We start from the raw sequence: 20,874 nt of genomic DNA, 5'->3' as shown, positions 1-20,874 counted from the left end.
TGGGGGTCTTTCCTCATCCTAATATCTTGGTTTCCAAAATTTTATAGCAGAATTGGTCCCAGAATCTAAAAACTAACAGCTATTATTTCATTTTTCTGGTAACTTTTTCTGTGCTTTTTCAGGAAAGGCCTAGAATTTATGAGTGGAGTTTATTAATTCTACTGTCCTTGGTTTTGTTTTGTTTTTTAGTTCAAGGAAAGGCCTAGAATTTATGAGTGGAATTTATTAATTCTATTGCCCTTGGTTTTGTTTTGTTTTTTAGTTCATGGCTCTTCATTATCACTGGTCTCCAGTACTTCCTCTCTTTACTCAACGGTAAGTGTTGGCTGTTGAGAAAAAGCTGCTTCCTATGTCCTGCTCACAGATGACAATAGATTGGCATTTGTACAGAAGTTGAGTAGCACATTACAGTATGGGTAGATCGGTATATTTTCACCACTGTATGTCCAAATTTTCCTGAAGCCCACTTGTAACTGCTTTCATATGACTTTTCTACCTTCATTATAATCAGATAAATGAATTCAAAACTGAGTTTCAAAAAGGTACTAGAATATTGTGCTCTTCCCGAATTTCATAATGTTGACATATTTTCCTGCTTTGAGTCTCTGACCCATGGCTTTTAATCGTTCTGCTGTGTAAAATTACAGTTCATTTTGGCAAAATGAATTTTTCTTCAAATGAATATAATTTCATCTTTTTATAAGCTACTCTAGAGGAAGTCATGATTTGTGAGAAGTTTCAGTAAAGTAGCTTAAAAACAGTTTACTGAGTCTCGAAGTATCTTGATTACGATGTAGTCCTTAATCCTGTATGGAAAGTCTCATAAAAAGGTTTCAGCCTTCAGCTGTCATTGAACAATGAAGCATGAGTAACAATACTTATTTCCACTCATTTTTCATTAGGCTTCAATGTTACAGCCTTTGGTTTTTAAGTTAATCTTATATATCTGTTGTCATTCAAGATTAGACTATTGTTGCAAATCTGATGTTCTTCCTGTTTCTCTTTTTAATGATTACAATTGCGATTAGGTTTTGTAAATGAAGACGTTACTATTACTATTCAGCTACCATTTTAGTTTAATGGATAAAGTAGTAAGGACTATTAAAATGTTTGGAAGTAACATATAGCAGAAAATGGTTAAAGTTCAGTGTTCTTTCCTGTTGGGTCACTGCTGTCTGCTCCTTGGGAAGTTGTTGAGATGATATGATCAGAAGATGTAGCATCAGAAGTAGAGGTGTAGTTCAAGTGATAAAGTACTAGGCTTGATTGAAAAAGGCCCAAGAGTAAAAGGCCCTGAGCTCGAGCCACAGTATGGCAAGGGAGGGAGGGCAAGAAAAGAAGATGCAGCATCAGTCTAGTCATGTTTTAAAGAAATAATAATAAGAATATTTGGATAAAACTTCATGAAGCCTAAGACTCAAGAAGTGAAAAAACATACATGATTAATTACTCTATATCAAGGTCTAATAGATCTTTTGGTAGTAGTAAAATATTTCATATTTGCACAATCCAGTGAACACTAACCTCATGTTACTATTGATTATTTGAAAAATGTTTGTTGTAAAGAGGACCTGATTGGTTTTTATCTTAATGGATCATTTTTAAAGAATACATATTGCTAGAGATTAGTAGATTGCACAGTACAGATTCATAGGGAGCTAATAGTATTTAAAAACCTGGAGCAGGATAGAGTAAGGGAAGTTAGATTTGATAAGTGAACACTATGTTTTGCAATACCCCATTGAATTCCAACAACAATATATACTTAATACATGTTAATTAAAAATACAGAGTAATGGAATAAAATATTTTTAATCAGAGACAGGATCAAAATATCTCCACAGTAAAACTAATTAGAAAGCCTAACTACAAAGTACTACATTGAGGGTATATGAATGTCATTAGATTAAAATAAAGAGAATTTATATGCATAGGCCAACATGTAGAACTAGACTAGACATTTGTGCTGTGGAAAACAGTGAGTTAAATGATGAAGCTCTATGAGAAAGCGATATTACTAAGTGACCAATAATTAAGTTAACTAAATTTGTATTAAATTAAAATTGTATTAAAATGATGAAAATTAAAATACATTAGGAGTGGATATGACATAGTTTATTCACAAATAATCTGTATTAAAGCAATTCAAATGAATAAATATTTGGAGACTAAAGAAAGAGGAAAATCAGAAATTAGAAACTGTCATTCTGTCCCCAATCCCCATAATTATACATTAAAATTAATCTGGCATGAAGAAGATATCTGTGCAAATGCTTTTTAAACTATGAAGAAGAAAGCAATTTAGTGATATTATATATTCTGTAAGATTCTTTTTTTCTTCCAGAATGAGGTTGCTCCCCAGATATAATGATGCACACAGGTCATTTTCTGGCATTTTGTGACACAGCATGGGGGTAGGGGGGGAAGAGCTTGGAGTTTTCTCTAAGTGAGGCAAAAGCCATCCTATGAGTTTCTATGGAAACCTTATCTTCAGAAGCTGCAAAGCAAAGCCATTGAGCAGACACTTTTATCACTGCATTCACACTGAAGTGTTGGTGTTTTGCTGTCTTGAAACCATTACACTTGAATAGTAGTTACTAAAGAAAATAAATTAGGAGCTATTCATCTCTAGTTTCTGTGGTTCTTTTTTATTTTCTAAGCATTTTTATGGTTGTATCAGAGGTTGCAATTTAACACGTCCAATATTATATCTAGAGCTTCCTCTATAGCAGTCAACTGCTTCCATCATTCTCTACCCAGTCCCATCTGTTCCTTTCCCCAGAGTCATTTTGCATTTATCACTTGTGGATACCAAGTATTCTGGCTAGATGTAATGCCCCCTCTTCCTTTTTTATTCATCCCATTTCACGAGGCTCCTTCTGTCATTTTTCATAGAGGTCAATACTTCCCCTGGTTTTATGTGGAATTATGTTTTGGGTAAACATATCCACAATTTCTTGGGGGTACATTTTCTGTATCTATATGTCATATCATGTTATAGTGATTTGGTGGGGTTTTTCAGTGGTTTGTTTTGGTTTGGTTACTGTGTAAATCTTAATGTGTTTTAATTCTATCCTTTCTTTAAAATATATTTGTAACTATAACTATCTTATGTTTTAAATGTGATGTTCATTTGAATTGTATGGTATTTTGGTTTTACAATATTAAATTAATAATCATGTATCTTTCTCTGTTCTTACATTTAGATGATAAAAACATTTTAATATATTTACAACTATCTTATGCATTCATATATGTTTCATGAATTGATACTGATCTTTTAGTTAAGATTCTTTTTCTTTTTACCTTTTACAGGCAGAAGAAAAGGCTCATTCAGAGGTAAAGGCCTGTAACATGTTTATGTTTGCTTATTTTAATTTCCACTTCTGGTGAGTGTTGGTACCACTAGAGGGCTCTGTCATACAATTGCATAACTGCCCGAAACAGAAGTAGCCTAGTGAGTCTGTAAATAGCCTTAGATACTGCCACTAAAGCATAAATACAGTGAAGTTTTAACAGCAAGCTCTCCTCTCACATTATATATTTAGTCTTAGCTCAACACCTAACAAGTTGTCTGTAGTTGTAGGAAATCATTAAATCATTGTGGAATGAATAATGTGTAAATAGGAAGAACATAGGACCTATAATAGATCCCTTTTGGAAAAAGCACTTACTTTATTGTATTTGACTGATTTTATATATGTGTACATGTATGCATGTATGCCTACCTATACATGTATATGTATAGCACAAGCTACATGGAACTTATTATTTAGCCCAGCCTGACTTTGAACTCAATCCTCCTGTCTCCTGCCTCAGCCCCCTGAGTTCTAGGATTACAGAGTATCCATCACCACACCCATCTTTTTGTGGATTGTAGAAACTCAATTTGGAAAAGCCTTTTAAGGTTTGTAAGAAGAAAATAGCCTTGAGTAAAAAAGCTAAGAGATATCTCACTAGCTTTGAATTCAATCCTCAGCACTAGCATCCACACACACCAAAACAATTCACAACAAAATAGCTAGGTAAGCAAACAAGAGGATAATTTGAGTAATTATTTTATAGTTTGAGCTAATAAATGTAACTGTAAATTTGTATCCAATAACAAAAATGAATATATTAGATGTTCTGCTTAAGGCAACTATTTGCAATCATCATTACATTCAGATTTTAGTTGGCAATACTCAGTTCAAAATATAGAACTGGAATGGAGTCATATTTGGAAATATATATATATATATATATATATATATATATATATATATATATATATATATATACCTATCTTTGCTTCCAGCTAAGAGTTTTCTTCTTCTCAGAGTCTCTCAACATTGACCTCCATTTCTTTTCCACAAATGTATTGTGAAGAGTGTAAAAAGAAAGTTAATGAGCTATGTCTAGAATGTTCTTTCAAACCAAGACATTTCAATAGCCCAATTCAAACAATAGAGCACTTGTTGTTTTTGAAGAAATACGAAAAGAAGCAAAACAAAAAACATCAAATTAAGTGCTGGGTGTCTTAATTGAATTTTCTTGACCCAGAAATACACTTGTAGAATGTGTTTCTATATGTGTGTAAAAGTTTTACCTTACTTATTATTTACATTTCCTTGCAACATAAAAAGTCTTAAATTAAAAACTATATTGTTTGTACCCATTGCTTAATCTCAGAATGTGGACACGTGAGATTTTGTTGCTCAAGGGGAGTGCCCTATCACTTAAACCACAGCTCCACTTCCAAATTTTTGCGGGTTAATTGGACATAAGAGTCTTAAGGATCTGGGTTGACACTGAACAGTGATCCTCAGATCTCAGTTTCCTGAGTGGCTAGGGTTACAGGTGTGAGCCACTGGAACCTGGTCCAAGTAAAACTTTTAAATGTGGTATGCCTCTTTCTTTAGTATTTAGCTTTTTTGGGGGGCGGGGGAGGGGGTCTGAACTCTGGGCCTAGGCGCTGTCCCTCAGCTCTTCAGCTCAAGGCTAGTGCTCTACCACTTGAGCCACAGCGCCACTTCCGGCTTTTTTCTTTTTGCTTATGTGATGCTGAGGAATTGAACCCAGGGCCTCAGGCATGCAAGGCAAGCGTTCTACCACGGAACCACCTTCCCAGCCCCTAGTATTTAGCTTTTTTAAGATGTGAATTTAACTAAAAAGAAAAACACTTTAGAATATTTATTTTGTTGGTTTAACTAGTTAGTTGCACAATAATATTGATGTTTCTCTCTTATCTTTAAATTGTGGGTATCTACAAAGCATTCCTGATCAGAGGTAGTAGCAACTCAATGAATAAAGGAATTCTAATAAGTATTTGGAAATCTTCTCTGGTTATCATTAGAATTCTATCATATAAATTTACTTTCTATATGATACAGTAACATATACCTGTAATCTCAGCCCTCAAGAGACTGAGACATGAGTTCAAGGACAGCCTAGAGTATGTAGGGAAATGTGAAAACAAAAATAATTTTCAAATATGGACTTACTAAATTTTGAATGATACTCAACCTTCACGTACCATAGGATATATTCTATGGTTGCCAGAGGATAGACAATGAAAATATATACAGTGAAAATGTCTGAGAATTTTAGGAAAATAACATGGAGTACCTTTGGCTAAAAAAGAGCATAAAAACATGCAGATAAAGTATGTAAAGTTTACAAAAAATTTTCCTACCTGAATTCTAACCACAATTTTCCAGAAAAGAAATGAATCCACAGAAAAAGTAAATTAGTAGCCAGTTATGTCATACCATGGGGGCTAACAGAACAAATTAGATTCCTTAGATTTGCAGCTTTGAGTTCTGAGGTTGAGTGTAGAGACTAGTCTTTTTCCTTGGATGTGAGACTGAAGGTTAAAAAGCAGCTTTTGGTCACATCCCTTGTTTTTAGGTATTAGAACCAGGAAGGAAATTGCAAGCAAAGGTTAAACACACTATTTGCTTTCTTACCAGAGTTCCCACTTTTAAATAATAATTTATTGGCTTTCATTTTGTTTTGTTATAACTGCCTACAGCAAATCCATAAGCTAAGGAGAGAGCTGGTTGCATCACAAGAGAAAGTTGCTACTCTTACATCTCAACTTTCAGCAAATGTAAGTCACTTTTAATTTTTTAATAAATCATTTTATATAATGAATAAAGCATTTTATGTAAGGAAATGGAATCATTTTATTACCATCTTCCCGAGTTTAAGTGTCTGAAACAATACAGGTAGAAGTGAACAGTGGGTGTCCTATGAGGTTAACGCTTTCTGCTCATTCAGTGATAAAATGATGATCCAAGTTCATGTGGGTCACAATGTATTTAAAATGTCTTTTTGTTCCTTGTAAGATTGAAACAACAGTAAAGGTTACAATGAGTTTTCTTCTCTTGTTAAAAAAAATTTTTGTCACTCTTATGTGTAAGTTTCTCATCACATCTATTGGAAGATAAAAGGTTCATGTATGCTGCCTCCTCCAGCTATATGTAAGGAGCAATTAGTGAAGCATGTCATTAATTCTTTAAAAAAATAAACCTTAACTTAAATATGGATGATGAAGCTACATGATAGATGAGAAGGTTTTCTACAAAAACTATGGCAGGCTCCAAGAACAGTTTAAAAGAAGACACTTTTGCTCACACCAAAACAGCTTAGAATAGAAAAATAATGACAATAAAAACCATCAATTATATTAACAGGCATTTAAATACATCCTGCCAGAGAGTTCTCAGAGTAGAGGCAGAATAATAAAGGAAAGCATGTGGCATTGAGCCCAGACCTAAGGAACAGAAGAGTTGGAAGCATTGGGGGAGTGGGGGAAGGGGTGGGCTCCTGCTATTTTTCCATATGCGCTTAAGCTCTAGCTCAACACTGATTTGCTCTCTTCTGCTGTGACGCTTTCGACTCTTCTCTGTCCTTACTATCACTATCTGTGCTTCTCCATGGAGATTGTCTTTCTCAGAGACAAAACATGATATACCAAAAGTATGCAACAACAAAATGAATGCATATGCTTTTAATGAGAGACATTTGTAGAGCAAAAATATTTTGTAAATTAAGTTCTGAAGGAAATGTTATCTGACCAGGTGTTCATTTTTACCACTATATTTGAATTTTTTAATATTGAGGTAGTTATGTGAATTATAGATTATGTCATTTTTTAGATAGTGTTAGTGTACATATTTCACAATTTTTAAAATAAGGGTCAAAATATGAATGGGATATGGACCTAGGATCATTTGTGTGGTTTCTGAGAGGGAGGTGATACTATTCTTTGTCAGTGAAAAAATTTTCAACTATACAATCAGGTATTTCTAGAGTATTATTTTCTCAAAACTGTTAGCAAATACGAATGTAGAATTCTCAGGGTTTTATGCATATGTATGGTGTCATGGGGCTTGACTGACTGAAAAGTAAGAAAGAGGGAGAGAAAAAGGAAAGTAGGGAGAGAGGAAGAAGAGAGAGAAAGAAAGAGAAAGAGAATAATGTGATAGCAAGAGGCCCAGAGCAAAGAAGAGAAGATAAGAGAGAAGGTAAGACATATCAGAGAAGGCAGTAGAACACGTAAATAAAGAACGGTCTGACAGATTGAAATTTAGTAGACATAGCCTCTTACAAATTATGTTTTTCTCCTTATATAGTATTAAGTAAAGAAAATCATCTCAGAATGAGTTTGAGTTCAGAGCTAGGAACAAAGACACCTTTAAATCATTATGTTCATTGAAGGAACTTACATATTCTTTTACCAATAGTGCAATAAATTTCCAGAGCCCTGAGTCCTAGGCCTATATTCTATTTAATAGAAGGATGCCCCAGCTTTCCAGCTCCGTTACCACTTACAAAGATACGTGTTCTACTTGTGCCCTTCTGCTCATGCCCTTCCCTCTGGGTCCTTTTACCAAGGTTTATCAAATTTGGCCATGTAATGTATGAAACTATAATTGTGCTTCCAACCCTGGTGAAAGACCAAGGCATCTCCTTGATATTCAGTGTTCAAGCTGTCCCAGAATGGCATGTGAACAGAACCAGCCTGTTTTCGAGCTGAATTAAGACTGTCAAACACTTCTCAGTCACACCAGTTATAGTTGTATATTGTGATGTGCATAATTTTTCTGAAATTTAAAATACCCCCTCCCAACTCCACAAATGTTTAATGTTAAATAAAATATGACTGAATAATTATCTCTCTGACTGGCCTACCTTGAGTTCCTTAGTGAAGGAAATAAAGAGCAGGAAGCAAAGCCCTTTTATGAAAGAGAATGGAAAGTGAAGACAAATCTCAATTCAGTTCTTTGTAAGTAGAAAAAAAGGAAAGTTAGCATTATAGCTGTCAGCAGATGTCTGGCACTTGAAGAGAGAATATCATTATAATGGGAGAGCTAACAATATCTTCAAAGGTCATCCTAGAAGTCTAAAAATGAGCAACATTTGTCCATGGACTACTTCCGTGACCTCCTTTTGGTCTTTCTTGCTAAAAATGAGGCAGCTCAGAACTTTATTCAGTATTTTGGTGTCAAATGCCTGTCTGATGTGCAAGTCAGAAGGTGTTATTATTTTCAAAATACCATCCCCTTTTGGGGGGATGAACTCACATTAAATGTCAAGAGATGCAAACACTGATCTTTAAGAACCCAAAGTTTAGAAGATTTTTGTTAAAGGAAAGTCACGGTAGAGAGCTAACCAGGATGGCCCTGGTACTTTCAGAGTTAGCACACCTGAACTTCAGCATTTTGCAAAGTAAAGGGATTTCATCTGTCCAGATGAATTCCTGACATTTTAAATGTGTTTCTTCCATTTTCTTCACAGGCTCACCTCGTGGCAGCTTTTGAAAAGAGTTTAGGGAATATGACTGGCCGATTGCAGAGTCTAACCATGACAGCAGAACAAAAGGTATGATATCGCCAGTGAGGCTTGAAAGGAAACAGCTTCTCTCATAGCATGATTAAATAATACCTAAGACAGAGACTCTTGAAAACCATCCTATCTTATCCATTTGGTGCTGAATTAGAGCCATAGGGTAATGCTTTTACTTTTCAGATTTTCATTTAAAGACATGATCTGATTAACCTAAATGGGAGTGCACATGTGTGTGTGCACACACACGCACACACACACACACACACACACACACACACACACACACACACAAAACAAACATATACAATATGCTTGTGTGTCAGTACTGGTATCTGAACCTAGGATCTGGGTGTTGTCCTTTAGCTTTTTCACTCAATGCTGGCGTTCCATTTCTGGCTGATTGATGGTTAATTAGAGATATGAGTCTCACAGACATTCCTTCCTTGGCTGGCTTCAAACCAAGATCCTCAGGTCTCAGCCTCCTGATTAACTTAGAATTGCAAGCACTTACCACTATTTCTCAGCCCTCCACATGGATTTTATGACACTCATATATATATTTGTGCCTCATATACATACATGTGTATATATAGATACATATGCATATGTATATAGATACATGTGCATATTTACACATATGTATATGCATATACATATGGAAAATGATTGTAAAATATTTTTTTTGGGTCCAGTTATGGGGTCTGAACTCTGGGCTTGGGTGCTGTCCCTCAGCTCTTCAGCTCAAGGCTAGTGCTCTACCACTTGAGCCACAGCGCCTGTAAAATATATTTTAAACATAGGACCTTGATACTGTAAACACTACTCAATACTGTGTGCATATATATATATAACTATATATGCATATACATTTACACACATATACACATATTCACACACAAAATGATTAATAAAATATGTTTTAAAAATACATATTCAGCATATAGAATATATTTTAGAATATATGGCACTCTTGGCAAGTATAATAGGAAGCTAACTCATGAAGAAACAATAATGAAGGTGACTGCATGGTTTTCTGATATGCCATGAAAAGGATTAACTAAACTGTAACCCAGGTCCTGATCTCCTGGCTTTGCCCTTCATCAATCACATGGCATTACTAGGATGAAGTGGCATCAAGATTTTAATTTGATTTTTTTACATCAAAATGACTCCTTCCAATAGGATCCTAACATTTTTTCTTATTTCCAAATGCCAAGAAACATTGATTGTCTTTCCAAAATATGGCTTTCCTATGCTTAGCACCCAGGAAGAAAGCAAAGACATATATGAATAACTCAAAAGTCAGGAAATGATTATACCATTGGAAGCATGCAATACCATGAGCAGGTCAGAGAAGATCCACCCATCTCCATGGCAGATTCCAAGGGAAGATAGCAAGAGGATAATCTCATCTTTGGGAGGGTGGAGAGTATTAATTCAGAGGAAATGTACAAATGTACTTCACAGAGGCAGAATCAGCCTGCTCATGAGCAACAGAGGACAATTATGTTAGTCATCATTCAAGGAATTGGTCAGAATTTGCTCACAAAGTGCCAGTTGAGAAAGGTTATGATAAAATCGCTACAATAGAAAAAAACTGACAAATATATTTTTCTTCATTCAATCTTTACAAAACCACTGCTAAACCATTGTGCTCAGATTTTCTGATGTTCTTTTCACTAATATTGAGGAATTGAAAATTGAGAGCATTCAAATTGGTTCCCTCTAGCTGTCCTTCCAGGGACATTAAATGAACATATATATTAAGGTTCCCTTGATTATTATTGATGAAAAGATTAGTATAGGACAGAGAAATATCTTCTTTTCAGGTATGTTAAGCCTCCTCATTTTTCACCCTGTGAAATACCTTTGTCAGTAAATAGTTGTAGATGAACTTAAACTTTACAAAAGAGGACATGCTGGGTGCTGGTGGCTCATGTCTGTAATCGTAGCTACTCAGAAGGCTGAGATCTAAGGATCGCAGTTCAAAGCCAGCCCAAGCAGGAAAGTCCATGAGACTCTTATCCCCAATGGACCACTAGAAAACTGGAAGTGGTGCCGTGGCTCAAGCAGTAGAGTGCTTGCCTTGAGCTGAAGAGTTGAGGGACAGCGCCCAAGGCCAGAGTTCAAACCTCATGACCGACCAAAAAAAAAAAAAAAGAGGACAATCAAAGCCAAATCTTTGAAAGCAGAAAATGCTGAAGCTAAGAATTGAGTCAAGTTTGGTCTTTATATTATCTTTTCTCATTTATCATCTACAAAAGTTTTGAAAATACAACTCAAGAGAAATAGACTGAGAACATAGGTAACTAGTAGGAAATGATGATGATGGAATTTGAATGTTATCAAAATACATTATTTACATCTATGAAAATAGAACAACAAAACCTGAGGGAATTGTTTTGGGAAGGAGACAGGGAAAATGATAGGGAGGATGAGATTAATTTGAATATAATATCAAGGTGTGTGGAAATGTGACAATGCAAGCCCCTCCCCGATAACTAATGTAAGCTAATAAAAACTACATCTGTATCATCAACTGACATATCTATTCATCGCTAGGGCATAAGATAATATGAACCTGGGATCTGGTAGTAAATTAGCAAGATTTCAAGGCGAATGCAAAGAAAATGGAGGGGAAAGGAATGTGTTCAAGGAAGCCACAGCAAGTTAATGCAGAATTAGCTGGATGTTAATGGGAAGTAGAGAGAAAGCATTTAAATGGAGAGTTTTGAAAGCCCTGCCTAGAAGCTCAGGTTGTTTGATGGGATTTGTTGACAAGCTTGTTGGTTGGTTTCTTAGTGAGGCCTTCAAAGTGAAAAATTTGTAGAGAGCCCAGGTATAATTGGAAAATCACATTGGAAATAACATCAAGAAAAGCTAAGATTGTGACACAGATTTGATTCTTTTTTTTAAAGCCTTCAGACTGTGATCTTTAGAACTTTTTTTGGGTCTCAGACACATGTGTGAAACTGCTCAGAGAAATAGTGATCATCTCTTAACATTCTGTATTAAAAATGTCCTAGAATTTCAAATATCCAGCAGGGTTTAGGGTCTCATGTCATGATTAAGTTTTACTAAAGGAAGTGAGAAGAATCAGCAAAGTAAGATCTGATCAGTGCTCCTAAGACCCTTTCAGCATTAGCCATTTTCTGCCTTTCCTTTTGTGTCTAATGATGAAAGTAGGAAATTGGATACCACTGAATTAAGGAGTAGCCTGTCTTTAAATCTACAGCTTAATGGCATATACATTTCCTGGTGTGAGTGTGTGTGTGTGTGTGTGTGTGTGTATGAAAACTATGGGGAAATTATTTCTTCACCTCAGTCATCTATATACTTAAAATGTTTTATGTTCATCTCTATAATTCTGTTCAGAAAAGCAAACTTCATTGCTATTCAAAAGTGATCATTGTACTTCATATCCATACAAAACAATGCTCAAAAGGAACTATACTCATTACCTTGCTCATGTAACTGTAGCCTCTCTGTACAGCATTTTTACAATAAACATACAAAAATTATATTTATAATAAGGAGTAGATTTTGAAGTTTTTAAATAACTCTCTCTAAGGGATGAGAGACTTTCTTATAAAGAAGAAAAGTTGTACATAATAACATTGAAGATTAATATTATTCTTTGAAAGGGAAATGCATCTTTTGGACACTTGAGCAACACCATCCTCACATTTGCTGAGATCAAAAATCACTTGAAGGGGCTGGGAAGGTGGCTCAGTGGTAGAGCGCTTGTCTTGCATGCATGATGCCCTGGGTTCGATTCCTCAGCACCACATAAGCAAAAAGAAAAAAACCAGAAGTGGCGCTGTGGCTCAAGTGGTATAGCGGTAGCCTTGAGCTGAAGAGCTGAGGGACAGCACCCAGGCTCAGAGTTCAGGCCCCACGACCGGACCCGAAAAAAACCAAAAAGCACTTGAAAAGATCTACTTCTCAAACAACTGAATAAATATTTGAATGCACTAAATTGGAGTCACACACAATGGTCTTTCTATTTGTTTATGATGAGGTGTAAGAGAGAGGTAGTTAAAGCAAGGGGGGAAAGCACATGAAAAAACTCAGAAAGAAGAGATGGTGGGTAGTAGCTGGAATGACAAGGAATGAACATCTCATTAACAGACCTAAGATAGTAGGCAGCAGATTCAAACAGATATGCCAATCAGTACAGTTTAGCTATCTTTCATTAAACACTGTGGAATATACTAAGGTTTTTGCTTATACTTCTAAAGTACTTTTAAAAAGAATGACTAATTCAGCTGGACTAATTTTTTCACAGATGTTATCTTTCCCTAGACATACAGTAAAGGTATTTCTTACCTAGTTAATTTTCCTGTAGGATTACTGAGACATACCATGTTAAAAACAGCCTGTTAATATCCGTTGTTTGAGAAAAGAACTTTTAATAGTCCTTCCTCTAGGTCATATCAAGTACAGTATTGTAAATGGCAACATTTCCTGAACATTCTATTTTTAATCATTTATTTGAAGTTTCTAGAAAAGATTTAAGTGAAGTAAGCCAGGCCCAAAGAAACATAGGTCCCATGGTTTCCCTTATTTGCAATAACTAGTATATGTCTGAGTCAAGCAAAAAAGGTCAGATAAGTTGATGTTAAACAAAATGAACCCCAAGATAAGGATTCAATTTTTTTTTCTTTCTGGCTATTGTTTCTAACATATTTATAAGATGATTTCTTTGTTGCTTTGTATGTCCCTCCCCAACAGTATAACCCCTGTTTTCACTGTATTTGATGTTGGTATAATTTGTGGAGGGGAAGGTAAAAAACAAATGATTTAAATAGGGAGAAAGGTTGACCCATTGCAACAATGAGATGTACAAGATGTTATGTCGAAAATGAACTTTACAACTTTGGCATGGGGTTGGGGGAGATGGGAAGGGATGGGAAGGGGAAACAAAGGAGGAGGCAACAATGCTTGATAAGAAATGCACTCATTACCTTGCCCATGTAATTGTAACCCTTCTCTACATTATTTTCACAATAAAAAAAAGAAAGAAAAGATTTTTCCTGATGAGAGTAAAATTTTGACATAGAAATGAGTAAGCTTGCTCAAAATTAAGCTCAGCTTTTATATATTTGTATAAGATCTCATTCACATTGTTGTTCATTAAAAATATAGCCAAATATTTTAGCAGGCTTTTAATCCACAGTATAAGCATCATTGATTTCAAATTAAAGGATGAAAATCAGACTTTAATTAAAAGTTAACATGCATCCTACTGTTTGCTTCAGAAAATTAATATTTATATTATCAGATTCACTAATTCTTATGAAAGCCGATTTTATTTCTAGTCGACATTATCTCATACAGGGTTATTTTAAATGGCAAATGAAGATAGATAATTTACTTTGGCTATCTTGCTTTTTGAATTTAGGTTAGTATTGTCATTAGATAGTCCCATATATGAATCAGGTTTTTTTTTATGAAGAAAATCCTTAGCATTTGTCCTATATTCTGGGGAACATTTAGTAAGGATAAACTATTTACCATGAGGTGAAGAGCTCAAGGCTGATTATTTAGTTTTCTGAAAAAACAACTAGAGAAAGTGATGAATGACAAATACGTTCCCAAGGAATTCTACTTCTAAGAAGCAGACAGGGATGTAATTTTTTAAGAATGCATCACCTTCAAGAAAAGTAACCTTCTGGGCACATAGTGCAATCCTGTAATCCCAGCACTATTGCTTTGAGAGTTGCAAGTGCAAGTTCAAGGTACATTAAGTGATGGGAAGGTGGCTCAGAGGTAGAGTGCTTGCCTGTTATGCATGAGGCCCTGGGTTCAGTTCCTCAGCATCACATAAGCAGAAAAAGCCGGAAGTGGTATTATGGTTCAAGTGATACAGTGCTAGCCTTGAGCTGAAAAGCTGAGTGACAGTGCTCAGGCCCAGAGTTCAGAGTTGAGGACAACCCTCCCCCCCCCCCCAAAAAAAAGATCCTGTCTCGATAAAATAAAAAATAGATTAAAAATATCTGTCACTCATCATCTGATGAAAATATTGTGTATAGTGAAACAGCACTCTGTTATTTTCCTTTTTTATGCTTTATTTTGGCTCTCTTCTACTTAAATATCTGTGAAAGACTAGATTTATAGAATAGTTTGTATTAGGACATATCACTAAGTTCAGCAAAAACTTACATTTTATAAAAATTGAATTTCTAAGTTGATTTTCTTGCAAATGTAGCTATTATCTGAGGACTGTATATTGCATGTTTCAATTTGATTATTTGAATTTTGAATTAGCATACATTACGCATACAAGAGGTGTTTCATTGTCCTAACACCATATATGTGTGTGGCATGAACCGAGTTTGAGGCACAGTCATTTCTCTATGTGTTCCTGTGTTGTTTCAGCTGGAGAAGCCTACATCTCCACACTAGGAATCGTAGTAGATGAAAAACATCAGAAACTATCAGGACCCTTGTTCTGCTGGCAGAATTCTATAAGATGGCACTTCACAGGAGTTGAGTTAGTAATATATATCAGGCTTTACATTGGGATACATAAAACGAGGTACCAAACAGTGTACAGTACTTTAGACAAAATCTAAAATCACCTATTAGACAAAAACTCAGCATTTCTAGTTGACAGTAACTACAGTTCAATGCAATAGTAAAATATTGAAATTTATGTATCTGATGTCAACAGGTAATGTTGACATCTCTGTGAAAGAATTAAAGACTATTTGTTTGTACTGAGGCTTGAACTCAACATTTCATGCCTACCATGCAGGTGCTTTACCATTTGAGCCACACATCTAGCTCTAGTTTTCTTATATTTTGGGTGTAGGGTTTTATCTTTTTTTCCAGGGCATACCTTCATCTGTAAATCTCTTAGGTATTCCTTCTGGGATGGGATTTAGGCATTATATGTGATTATAGATAGGTACCTTTATCCCCAGCTATTTAGAACACCTTTATAAGACAATAACTAAGAACATTTAAAAAGTTATTTTACTTTAGCCCACAAAGTGGTGAATACAATTTAACTGGATCATCTAAGCATCCAAACCCTCTGCATGTGGATACCAACCCACCCAATGGTCAAATACAAACATGCATGTTTTATTTTTTTCTCTCGATATTAAAGCTTCCAAACTTTGTTTATTCCATAGGAATCTGAGCTTATAGAACTACGAGAAACTATTGAAATGCTGAAGGCCCAGAACTCTGCTGCTCAGGCAGCCATCCAGGGAGCACTGAATGGTCCCGACCACCCTCCCAAAGGTATTGATTTAATTTGTTTAGTTAGAATAAAGCTGCATTTACCAGTAGGCAGAGCCTTTATAATGTGTAAAGTAGAATGCATGCGTTCAGAATTCCAGTTTCTAAATGGCAGCTTTCATTATCAAATAATGTTTAAGTCAACCCTAATATATTCAACTCTGTGAATATGAGCATTGTGCATGTGTGTGTGTGTGTGTGCATATACACAGACACACACAGGCACACAGACACACACACACACACACACCTTTCTCTCAACCTGATCTGGGTAGAGGACAATGGGATGATTGTTAGAACATATATATCGGACATATTTTATTGCATAATAAGCCCAGTCAGATCCATATAGAAAATGAAATCATTAATCAGCTATTAAGTGGGCATGGTGACCCACTTTGTGGTGGGATCAGTAAGAAGGTATATTTCCTACAGGTAATTTCAAATAATAAAACAATTAACAATCGACCCACTGGATTATTACCATGCTTCTGTGATTTTACATAATAAAAATGAAAATAGTGCTCCTTGTTGCCGTTCTTGCCCACTAAAGAAGTGCTCATTTTTTGTCATGTCATTTGTTTCTTTACATACATCCTATTATCTACTCAGGCCCTCACTCTGAGCAAATAGTCTCTATTCTCTCCCAATTTGAAATGAGTTTCCTAAATCTTGCACTCTTACTGTCTCTCTTCCCATTTCCAGATTAATTCTGGGGGAAAGAATTGAAGCTGGGTGCTGATGGCTCACACCTATAACCCTAGCTACTCAGGAAGCTGAGATGTGAGAGCCATGATTCAAAGCTAAAACCCACATTTGAAAGTAGGGGTGTGTCTCAAGTGGTTTTTTTTTTTGCTTTGAGCAAAAAAGCCATATGATAGCCGATGGGCCTGAGTTCAAGCTCCAGTTCTGGTGAAATAATAATAGCAATAGTAGTAGTAGTAGTAGTATAAATAAAATTGAGTCACTAGTGGCCATCGTGAGCCCACAGCTTGTGTTCTTACCACTTCCTCAAACTATTCTTCCCAGCAGTCGTTAATAACCAAATGACACCATCTGTTAAAGGGTTTAAAGTTCTTGTGACACACAGTAAAACAGCTATTATACATACCCCATGTCCTTTGACAGCTTTACCTCTGCTGTCCTTCTTACCCTACCTCACTCCTTTCTAAATGAGTGTTAATAGATTTCATTAGACTGTATTCATGCATTCATGTCAAACACTTCGATTATATTCATTACCATCTTTCCTTACCTGTCCTTTCTTCCTCTCGCTGGTCCCTCTAGTTTCCTTCCAAAAGACAATCCTTATTTAACAATTCAGGTGATTCTTTTTTTCTTTGCTTTTATAGTTTAGATGCCACATATGAGAGAGGTCATGCTGTATTTGTCTTTCTCATTCTGACTCATGTTGGTTAACATGATGATCTTTAATTCTATCCATTTTCTTGCAAATGATATAATTTCTTCTTCTTCTTTGTGGTTGAGTAATAATCTGTTCTTCATCCATTCTTTGATTAGGTAGCATCCAAACTGGTTTGGGTATATTTTTTGATATCCACTCACTCTTTTGTATCTATTTGTAGTTAGCAATCTTTTAAGCTCTCTTCTACTAATTCTGTACCTTAAAAGTCCATATATCCTACCTAAAATGTAACAAAAGGTCATCTGGTACTCTAGCTATAATGGGCCCTGGTATGTTGATAACTGTCTAATCTGTGTCTCTAGACTCCATTGTACTACTGAGAAACAGATTCTTCTTTCCAACTAACAGGACAAATTACTTGAACATCTTTGTTTGTCTCCTTGGCATTTCTATGCGAAAGAGACCCACTCTTGAAATGGGCATTTTTTTTCTTCTCTCATATCAAATTCCCCATCAGTTCTCCCTACCTTGTAAATGACACAACCATCCTTCTATGTAGCCAGAAATCTAGATGTCAGTCATAACTACTTCTATCTGATTGAATAAATCAACAAATTCTGTTGTTTACCCTTTGACTAGATCTGAATTTGTCACTTTTTCTCTCATCCTTCTGTCATCATCCCTCATTGTCCACTGACCATGAACACAGCCTCCATATAGCCTTTCTGTCTTTAATCTTTTCCTAGTTTGCCTCATTATTCACAGTCAGAGCAACAATCCAATACCAGTATTCGTATGGGTCTTCTGGGGCCTTGTATTAAAAAGGTAATTTCTCAACATGAGATAAGCATGTTTGCCAGCTCTATTCATTCAATAAATACTTAGTGAGTGATAATTATGAACCAAATGCTGGTATGGTTTTTGTTTTTTGTTTTTTTACTTTACTAGCATTTCTTTCAGTTCACCCTAAGTTCTTAGTGCAATGTGTTTATTCCACTCAGAACATTCCATCCTGTGTTTAAAGACTTTCTGGAAAATGTAGGACTTAATCTGAATAGGCCTTCATGAACCCCAAAGTGGATGATGTCCCTTGTAATATGCTTTTGGAAGCAGCTGTAAAACTTTGATTAAAAATAATATAAATGCATGATAATGTAAATCTGTAGTAGGACATTAAAAGGGGAGTGTGTGTGTGTGTGTGTGTGTGTGTGCGCGCGCGCGGGTGCTACTCCTGGGGCTTGAACGCCACAGCAATACTTTGGGCTTTTTGTTGCTTAATTGGCAATAACATTCTCACAGGCTTTCCTGCCTGGGCTGCTTTTGAACCGCAATTCTCAGATCTCAGCTTCCTGAGTAGCTAGGATTACTGGTATGAGCCACCAATGCCCAGCTTTAGGTCTTGTTATCATATCCCAGTGCAAGTGATGATCCGTTTATCATCACTCTATAACAAGCTTGCTTGCGTTTTATAGAAACAATAACCTATCAAAAATATATACTGGAGCTTAAATTTTAGGGAAAAATATATAAAATGAGCTATATTAAAGTTGAAAGTCAAAGTAGTTTTCTGTGGGCTCCTTCTGTTAAGAATTTAGCAACTTTCCATGTGGGGAAGTTAATTTATATGCGACATGGAAATCACTGCATATTTAAAGCTTATCTTAGAGCTATAATAAAGCAGCTTATGTTCTAAATCTTCGTGTAGTAAATAGGTCCAGAAGGGATTTAGAAAGGCTTAATCCTTTCTTTAATACAGCACAAGCCACTGAAGTGAAACTTTCTAAAAGGATTCCTTTTATCTTAGGCAACAGGTAGCTTAGTGTATCTACTGGAATTTTGAAAAAAGGAATTCCTTCACAAAATAATAATTTATACCTAGTCTGCCAATACTAAAAATATTGAAAATTTCCACCTTTTACATCTAGCAAAATACCTAGTTGTAAAGCGTTGACTGTATATAGTATACGTAGACCATGTTTTTGAAATACTAAAATTACATAAATTTTAGTGAAAATAAAATTCCATATATCATAGTGGCCACTAATATTACTTGGAGAACCAGATTAATTCTTTATCTTTTTATGGGTTATTTGGGTAATTAGGTAGCCTGAAATCATATGGATATTAGTTTTTGATACCTTTGACATATTTGTGTTAAATAAATTTTTGACATACAGTCTGAAATGATTCAGGCAATACTTATAATCAGGCCAAAGATAGCAAACCACATACCAATTTATTATTTATTAATTTCCATCTATTTTATCTAAGTTATATGTTACTAACATCTGATTTATGACAAAAGTTTATAATGAAATAATGTCTTCACTTTCAGACATATTTCAACATCTGATACACACTTTGAGCTCTATCATATCTTAAATATCAAGTTAAAAACAAATGTTTCCAAGTGGCTCACAATTTATTATAGTAAAGGCAAAATACATGTTTACATATGTATTTATTTACACATCTATTTTAAACAACTATGACAAAGGAAATTGTTATGAGGCTTAAAATTGAAGCTATGTAGATTGTTTTCTCCAAATAAAACACTGGATTTTTAAGTCATTACTTCTTTTTAGACACAAAAGAGTTTTGGATTTTTTTTTTTGAGAAGTACCAAGGGGGCAGGTCTGTGATTCCAGCCACAATGAAGGCACACACAGATAGGAGGATCATAGTCTAGGTTGGCCACAGACACAAAGTACAAAAAAGACCTTAGAAAATATAAAATAAAATATAAAAGGCATTGAAAATATTTACTTAAAAACAGACCATGAACAATGTGGCTTAATTGGTAGAATACCTGTCAAGAATGTATGAGGTCCTGAGTAACACACACACACACACACACACACACACACACACTCACACACACACACACACACACACACACACAAATACAGTTCAACTATACATGTACATATATATGTGATTGCCATTATACTAAGTCCATTTTAGCATTGGTAAGTGAACACAATTTTGTTGAATGAACATCTAGAATAAATGTACTTCTGTCTGGGAATGTGGCTTAGTGGTAGAGTGCTTGCCTGGCATGCATGAAGTTCTGGGTTTGATTCCTCAGCACCACATATGCAGAAAAAGCCAGAAGTTGTGCTGTGGCTCAAGTGGTATGGTACTAGCCTTAAGGAAAAGCAGCTCTGGGACAGTGCCCAGGCTCTGAGGTCAAGCCTTAAGACTAGAAAAAAAAATGTATTTAACACCTATATCATTCACATACTGAATGTATGCCTTGGAATAAAGCAGGAAGAGTAAACAAAACAAACATCGAAAAGCTCTTTCTCCATCGAACTTTCCGTCTAATGGGAGAGGAGTGGCTCTTGACTAAGATGGAGGGGAACAGGGCACCATAATAAAGACAGTACCAGGAAACCTGCTGGAGGTTGCATGGTGATTTA

General features: G+C 35.4%; 1 protein-coding gene across 1 annotated transcript in view; it reads left to right on the top strand.

Moving 5' to 3' along the window:
• The window catches only part of Nav3 (neuron navigator 3), a 296,229-nt gene that overhangs the window by 234,927 nt on the left and 40,428 nt on the right, over positions 1 to 20,874 (top strand). The window contains exons 20-24 of the mRNA XM_042699113.1: positions 263 to 315; positions 3,316 to 3,339; positions 6,014 to 6,091; positions 8,785 to 8,868; positions 15,978 to 16,089. Of these exons, the coding sequence (XP_042555047.1) occupies positions 263 to 315; positions 3,316 to 3,339; positions 6,014 to 6,091; positions 8,785 to 8,868; positions 15,978 to 16,089 (351 nt within the window). The remainder of the gene's footprint in view (positions 1 to 262; positions 316 to 3,315; positions 3,340 to 6,013; positions 6,092 to 8,784; positions 8,869 to 15,977; positions 16,090 to 20,874) is intronic.

Source organism: Dipodomys spectabilis, unplaced genomic scaffold (genome assembly GCF_019054845.1).
Source record: "Dipodomys spectabilis isolate Male_0828 unplaced genomic scaffold, ASM1905484v1 ptg000234l, whole genome shotgun sequence".
NCBI classification, from domain to species: Eukaryota; Metazoa; Chordata; class Mammalia; order Rodentia; family Heteromyidae; genus Dipodomys; species Dipodomys spectabilis.
This window is presented reverse-complemented; position numbering and strand designations above follow the sequence as displayed.